The following is an 8,523-nucleotide window of genomic DNA, read 5'->3' on the forward strand; positions in this document are numbered from 1 at the left end:
GAATGATGAATTGTGATGTATGAGATCATGTTCTTTGTAATAGGATTCACGACTTGCATGTCGATGAGTATGACAACCGGCAGGAGCCATAGGAGTTGTCATTATTTTTTGTATGACCTGCGTGTCATTGAATAACGTCATGTAAACTACTTTACTTTATTGCTAAACGTTAGTCATAGAAGTAGAAGTAGTCATTGGCGTGACAACTTCATGAAGACACGATGATGGAGATCATGATGATGGAGATCATGGTGTCAAGCCGGTGACAAGATGATCATGGAGCCCCGAAGATGAAGATCAATGGAGCTATATGATATTGGCCATATCATGTCACAACTATATAATTGCATGTGATGTTTATTATGTATTATGCATCTTGTTTACTTAGGACGACGGTAGTAAATAAGATGATCCCTTATAAAATTTCAAGAAGTGTTCTCCCCTAACTGTGCACCGTTGCTACAGTTCGTCGTTTCTAAGCACCACGTGATGATCGGGTGTGATGGATTCTTACGTTCACATACAACGGGTGTAAGACAGTTTTACACAGCGAAAATACTTAGGGTTAACTTGACGAGCCTAGCATGTGCAGACATGGCCTCGGAACACGGAGACCGAAAGGTCGAACACGAGTCGTATGGAAGATACGATCAACATGAAAATGTTCACCGACGATGACTAGTCCGTCTCACGTGATGATCGGACACGGGCTAGTCGACTCGGATCGTGTAACACTTAGATGACTAAAGGGATGTCTAATCTAAGTGGGAGTTCATAATTTGATTAGAACTTTATTATCATGAACTTAGTCTAAAACCTTTGCAAATATGTCTTGTAGATCAATGGCCAACGCTAATGTCAACATGAACTTCAACGCGTTCCTAGAGAAAACCAAGCTGAAAGATGATGGCAACAACTATACGGACTGGGTCCGGAACCTGAGGATCATCCTCATAGCTGCTAGGAAACAATATGTCCTAAAAGGACCGCTAGGTGACGCTCCCGTCCCAGAGAACCAAGACATTATGAATGCTTGGCAGTCTCGCGCTGATGATTACTCCCTCGTTCAGTGCGGCATGCTTTACAGCTTAGAACCGGGGCTCCAAAAGCGTTTTGAGCATCACGGAGCATATGAGATATTCGAAGAGCTGAAACTAGTTTTTCAAGCTCATGCCCGGGTCGAGAGATATGATGTCTCCGACAAGTTTTACAGTTGTAAGATGGAGGAAAACAGTTCTGTCAGTGAGCACATCCTGAAGATGTCTGGGTTGCACAACCGTATGACCCAGCTGAACATTAACCTCCCAGATGAGGCGGTCATTGACAGAATCCTCCAGTCGCTCCCACCAAGCTACAAGAGCTTTGTGATGAACTACAACATGCAGGGAATGGAAAAGACCATTCCTGAAGTGTTCTCGATGCTGAAGTCAGCAGAGGCTGAAATCAAGAAAGAACATCAAGTGTTGATGGTCAATAAGACCACTAAGTTCAAGAAGGGCAAGGGTAAGAAGAACTTCAAGAAGGACGGCAAAGATGTTGCCGCGCCTGGTAAGCCAGTTACCGGGAAGAAGTCAAAGAATGGACCCAAGCCTGAGACTGAGTGCTTTTATTGCAAGGGGAAGGGTCACTGGAAGCGGAACTGCCCCAAATACTTAGCGGATAAGAAGGCCGGCAACACCAAATGTATATTTGATATACATGTGATTGATGTGTACCTTACCAGTAATCGTAGTAACTCCTGGGTATTTGATACCGGTGCCGTTGCTCACATTTGTAACTCACAGCAGGAGCTGCGGAATAAACGGAGACTGGCAAAGGACGAGGTGACGATGCGCGTCGGGAATGGTTCCAGAGTCGATGTGATCGCCGTCGGCACGCTGGCTCTACATTTACCTACGGGATTAGTTTTGAACCTTAATAATTGTTATTTAGTGCCAAGTTTGAGCATGAACATTGTATCAGGATCTCGTTTAATACGAGATGGCTACTCATTTAAGTCTGAGAATAATGGTTGTTCGATTTATATGAGAGATATGTTTTATGGTCATGCTCCGATGGTCAATGGTTTATTCTTAATGAATCTCGAGCGTAATATTACACATATTCATAGTGTAGATGCCAAAAGATTTAAAGTTGATAACGATAGTCCCACATACTTGTGGCACTGCCGCCTTGGTCACATTGGTGTCAAGCGCATGAAGAAGCTCCATGCCGATGGACTTTTAGAGTCTCTTGATTATGAATCGTTTGACACGTGCGAACCATGCCTCTTGGGCAAAATGACCAAGACTCCGTTCTCCGGAACAATGGAACGAGCAACCAACTTGTTGGAAATCATACATACCGATGTGTGCGGTCCAATGAGCGTTGAGGCTCGCGGAGGATATCGTTATGTTCTCACTCTCACAGATGACTTGAGTAGATATGGGTATGTCTACTTAATGAAACACAAGTCTGAGACCTTTGAAAAGTTCAAGGAATTTCAAAATGAGGTGGAGAATCAACGTGACCGAAAGATAAAATTCTTACGATCAGATCGTGGAGGAGAATACTTAAGTCACGAATTTGGTACACACTTAAAAAAATGTGGAATCGTTTCACAGCTCACGCCGCCTGGAACACCTCAGCGAAACGGTGTGTTCGAACGTCGTAATCGCACTCTATTGGATATGGTGCGGTCTATGATGTCTCTTACCGATTTACCACTATCATTTTGGGGATACGCTCTAGAGACAGGAAAAAGTAGAACAGAAAATGTAAAGAAAAAACAGGAAAAAGAGGTTGCGGCCTCCCGCGCTCGCGGGCCGGCTCAGCTCGCTCGCCCCTTCAGCGAGTCCGAAGCCAGACTCGCTCAAGGCGAGACATAGGCGTGCCCTGGTGCCCCGACCACCGCACACCATAGCCACGCCGGCCGGAATCCTCCTCATCCCTCCAACTCCAAGAAAGTCTCTTTCTTCCCATGCCGGATCTCTCTCCGTCGCGCCGCCGCCGGAGTGGGGGACTTGTTCGAAGCAAGAGATAGGAAGGGCCCGAGCATCGCCGGGGACCGGAGAGGAGGGGGAAGATGGAGGAGACGCCGCCGTCCTTCCGGCGCCGTGGGAGACCGAGTGTGCAGCGGAGCGGCGCAGAAGGAGTGAACTGCTACGAGGTTAAGTCTGAATTCATGCATTTCTTTCAGAAAGCATGTGCAGTTCTTCATACTACTATTTCTATCTGAAACTCAATCTGTGGTTTACCCCTAATGTTTGTTTGTTGGCAATTTGCAATTGCCCATCATGTTCTGAATGGCACGCATGGTGCTTGGCATAGTTTGATTTTGACAAAGATACCAGGGCCATAAGGTGAGCCTCTAACAAAGGTACCTGAAACGAAACCTTGAGGGCAACTGGAAACGTGTATCAAACTGTGGGATTTTCTTGAAGGGTTCTCCCCGCTGAAAGTCTGAAATCCAACTCAAAGCCTGTGGGATTGGCTACTGGTTCTGCGCTCCGAAGTCGGAACTAAGGCCCAGTGCTGTGCTTTGTGGTCAACTCCAAAGTCTTGCATATTTCTGCCCCCTCTTGGCCTGCATATATATCTAGTGCAAGGTCTCTGTCAGTCAAGTCCACAAAGTGTCTTGGAGGATAACATTATATATGCCCAAGATTAGTGCTTAATGCTGCAGTCATGGTCCAAGTTTGGTCCTGGAACAGCATGTCACTCATGAGCGAGAACACCCTTTCGTCGATTCAGAGCGGGGAGGGTGATGCATTGAAATTAACAACATAATATGATTCTTTCTTTAAATCTTATATCAACACAAGCATTCAACTAGTTTGAAGACGAACGGGCCACTAATTTGGTTACTTCATGGCAACACCAAAATCATGCGTATTTCTGCCCCACTAGGCCTCCATATCAAGTACGGGAGCTTCAGTAGTCAAATCCACAAAGTGTTTGGACCCCAAATCAATATGTTATCTACCCCAAGATCAGTGCTTGGCGGTCAGTCGTTGCCAATGTTTGGTCGTTTGTGCATGTCTGTGGCCATTCTCCAAAATGTTCGTCAACAATTCCACTAATGGTCTCGCGAATAATATAAAAAATGCCACTAATGAAGTTGCTTTGTTGACTAAGCATACCTCCTTGGCCATGGACTAAACTGTGAGCTAGTCTACAGTCTAGGGATGGCTAGTTATAAAGACCGCAGCAAGCAAGGAGCAGAGGAATTCACGGCATAATCTGAAACCCTTTTCTTCCAAATGGTCTGCTACTTGTTATGGAGATGTTTGTTCCTGGTCCTCTGTGGAGTGTGCTCCATGTTCCAGAGTTCTTCGGGCTGTTTCATGGAGGAGAGAGCAGCCCTCATGGATATTCGCTCTTGGCTTGTGAATGCAGAGTCCAAGGCTCCCACTTCTTGGGGAGACGGTGGTGACTGCTGCTCGTGGGAAAGGATAACCTGCGACAATACCACACACCGACTGTCTCATCTCAACCTTTTCCAGACCTACCAAGAAAACCTACAGTATTTCGAAGATGAATGTCCGAATTTTAACTTGACGATCTTTTCTTCGTTTCGGGGGCTTCAACTACTGAATTTCTCTGGACATCACGCTTGTTTACAGAATTTCGAGGGTACGTAACTCCTGCTGCATGCATGCGCACAACTCTTCTTTTAATCTTCCAATAATTTTGATTGAAAATCACATCTTATTCCGAAGCAAACATTTCCTCAGGTCTCCAAGGATTGAGTAAGCTCAAGTATCTCGACCTCAGTTACAACAGTTTTCAAGGTGGGGGTATCCCAGGATCTGTTGGCAAATTGGTTTCTCTAGAAGTCATAAATCTCAATGGAAACAACATAGGTGGGACTCTTCATAGTACAGGTACCGAAACGAGAAATATATATTCTTTTTTCAGTTGACTGATGCAATTAATTTGTACTTACTATAAGGCGTGTACAAATGGCAGATTTCAGTAATCTCCGTAATCTGCGTGAATTGCATTTGGGATCCAGTCAATTGAAGGGTAGCCTCCCAGCATCCATATTTGCACTTCCACGCCTTGAGTACCTGGATCTTTCATACAACCTCTTCGAAGGACATATACCTATAAACTTATCTCGGAACTTGCGATTGCGAGAATTGTATTTGACTTTCAATAGATTGAGTGGAGGCCTCCCAACATCCTTATTTGCACTTCCACGGCTTGAGTACTTGGATCTTTCAGACAACCTATTTCAAGGACATATTCTTACAAACTCATCTTGGAACCTCCGAGCATTGCATTTGGGATCCAATCAATTGAGTGGTACCCTCCCAGCATCCGTATTTGCACTTCCATGCCTTGAGTACTTGGATCTTTCATACAACCTTTTTAAGGGACATATACATATAAACTCATCTTGGAACCTGCGAGAATTGCATTTGAGATCCAACCAATTGAGTGGTAGGGTCCCAGGATCCGTATTTGCACTTTCATGCCTTGAGTACTTGGATCTTTCAGAAAACCTATTACAAGGGCATATACCTATAAGCTCATCCTGGAAGTGTACATCATCGCTTCATACCATCCGGTTATCTGATAACAGGCTAAGCGGTCAATTTGATTTCTTCTGGCTAAGAAACTGTGCCAAACTCAAAGAGATAGATCTGTCCAGGAATACTGATTTGGTCATTCAAGTGCAAATGCATGGCTGGGTACCTAAATTTCAGTTGAATACACTAAGGCTCTCTTGGTGTAACCTTGATAAGAGCATGATTACCGAGCCACATTTCCTGCACACACAGAATCATCTGCAGTTTCTCGATTTGTCCAACAATAATTTGCCGGGGAGCATGCCCAACTGGTTGTTCACAAATAAAACCACACTAGTTTATCTGAATCTTGCAAATAACTCACTAGTTGGATCACTAGATCTGATAGGGCAACCACAAACTAATCTTAAACAGGTGAATGTATCATTGAACCTAGTTGAAGGACAACTGCCAGCCAACATTGGTTTCATGTTTCCCCATCTCATAATTCTCGATGTTTCCCGCAACACTATTTCTGGAACAATACCACCAGCATTGTGCAACAGCAGCATACAACTTATGGACCTATCAAATAACAGATTTACAGGAAAAGTACCAGCTTGCTTGTTCACTGATTGTTATGCAATGAATATATTGAAGCTCTCAAACAATACACTTGGTGGCAAGATACTTGATGGGGCTAGTAGCTTCTCCGGTGACCTATGGGCAATACACCTAGGCAACAACAAATTTGAAGGGACTCTCCCTAGAAATCTGTCTGGTAATGTCCAAATCATGGATCTGCATGATAACAAGATGTCGGGAGAACTGGACACTTCCTTATGGTGTCTTCCTTCACTGCAAGCTTTGAGCCTTGCTAATAATGGTTTAACTGGTGGCATTCATCCAGAAATTAGCACATTAACAAATCTTATGATGTTAGACCTGTCAGGCAACTACTTTACAGGGCGTCTCCCAAACTGCGACACTATGGTATACCTCACGTTTCTGAGTGTATCGGGGAATTCCCTGTCAGGCTCCCCGGGTGCCTTTTTCAACAGCTCCTACATTACGGCTTTAGATCTCAGCAATAATCAGTTCACAGGCAACCTTGAGTGGGCACAACATCTTTCTCAAGTCAGTGTACTTTTGTTAAGCAGGAATAAGTTTGAGGGACATATCTCTTCAAATCTCTGTCATCTCCAACACTTGAGTATAATTGACGTCTCGCACAACAAACTTTCGGGTTCCGTACCACCATGTATTGGTGGCATTCCATTTGAACCCATTGATCCTTTCGAAAATTGGCCCGCAGCTGGTAGTATTACCTATGGAGGAGGCGAATATGGTGCGGACTTTGTTTATAACAATAATTATGACCTCCCAGGCTTCACCTTCACAACTAAAGGGCACCCATACACATATGGACAAAACTTCTTCATGTCGATGTCTGGCATTGACTTCTCTTCAAACATGCTGTCAGGTGAGATTCCGAAGGAGATGGGGAATTTGAGCCATATCAAGTCTCTCAATTTGTCGAACAATTTCTTGACTGGACCGATTCCTGCAACCCTCGCAAATATGAGCGAGATCGAAAGCTTAGACCTGTCCAAAAACAGGCTGAATGGATTGATACCATGGCAGTTGACACGGCTATCATCATTGGAGGTGTTCTCTGTGGCATACAACAACTTATCGGGATGTCTACCAGACTCTGGTCAGTTTGGCTCATTTGATACAGACTGTTACAGAGGGAACAACAACCTTCGATCCTGCACTTCCAGTTCAGGTCATGTGGCATGGAATGGTACTGCAGGAAGTGTGCCTGATGATTCTGACCCGATCCTCTACGTGGTCGCTGCCGTTTCATTCGTCTTGGCATTTTGGGCCACTATCAGTTTCGTATTCTGCCATTCATTTGGGCGGCGTGTTATTCTCAAACTGTGGTAGGTAAAGATGGAGAGAGGGCTAGTGATTAACAGCGCTGATGTGTAAACAACACAAGGAGATCACTTTTGTAATCTGCTTTTCGATTATGCGTGTATTCGTAAACTATGTTACCTTGGTTTAATATGGAAGAGTTTTTGTGAAACTTTGTCAAGTAAGAATCACTGTAAGAATATGGAATATTTTTTGTCAAACTTTGTCGAGTAAGAATCAATGTAAAAATAGAACCCTGAATGGTGGCTGCAATCATCAGGGGTTGGATGTTTTTGCTGCCTTTTCTTGTAAGTTCATGGTGCAGAATGGTGGTGTGTAATGTTGAGATTTTGGTGCTGCTTCCTTTAGCACGTATTTTTTCTGAACTGAATTTTCTTTAGCACTTATTTTTTTCTGAACTGAATTGTCTCAAAATGTTTGTGATGGTAGAAATATTTCTTTAGTTGAGGATTTCGGAGGTATGTGCTGATATGCTAAGCTGCAAGATTGGGCTCGATGTACTACATAGCCCCTTTTGTCACTCTTGGAGTCGTCTTCCTCTGCATCTCCTTTACTTTGTTTTTTACTGTCAGCAATGCTGATCTTGTGTCTATGGCTGCTGCAAACTATAGGCGGCGTTTTTCGGTCCGGGCAGTGGCCAGACCGTCCGTCGGGACGTTTGGGGAGGATTTGAGGGGTCCGGCTGTAGATGCTCTAAGTTAGACATTGCTACTCCCTTCGGTCCATATTAATTGACGCAATCTTAGTACAACTTTATCCAATTTTCAACTGCTATCTCTCAACTGTCAAACATCACTTTTCGTTTTCTGTGAACCGTCAGAGAAGTTTACTTGGTGATGATTTGACTGTTCCATGGAAGCAGTTGCTTTGCTAGCTACTCCGTTGACCGTGCAGCGGCCTACGGAATCTTCCGGCTGACGTCTCAGGATCTCAAGTATGTCGCCCTCAGCTGAGAACAGCTTTCCATTTCCAGGTGAGGATGTCTCAGGATCTGACGTGTTGGCAAATTGGTTTCTCTAGAAGTCAAAAATCTCAATGGAAACAACATAGGCGGGACTCTTTTCATAGTACAGGTACTGAAACAAAT

At 44.2% G+C, this 8,523-nt stretch overlaps 1 protein-coding gene across 1 annotated transcript; it reads left to right on the forward strand.

Moving 5' to 3' along the window:
• Positions 1–3,053: 3,053 nt before the first annotated feature.
• LOC119362000 (receptor-like protein 15) lies at positions 3,054–7,585 on the forward strand. The gene is made up of 3 exons (XM_037627176.1): positions 3,054–4,614; positions 4,716–4,865; positions 4,951–7,585. The coding sequence occupies exons 1-3, from the start codon at positions 4,242–4,244 to the stop codon at positions 7,443–7,445; spliced, it is 3,018 nt and encodes a 1,005-aa protein (XP_037483073.1). The 5' UTR covers positions 3,054–4,241; the 3' UTR covers positions 7,446–7,585.
• Positions 7,586–8,523: the final 938 nt, after the last annotated feature.

This window comes from Triticum dicoccoides, chromosome 2B (genome assembly GCF_002162155.2).
Source record: "Triticum dicoccoides isolate Atlit2015 ecotype Zavitan chromosome 2B, WEW_v2.0, whole genome shotgun sequence".
NCBI lineage: Eukaryota > Viridiplantae > Streptophyta > Magnoliopsida > Poales > Poaceae > Triticum > Triticum dicoccoides.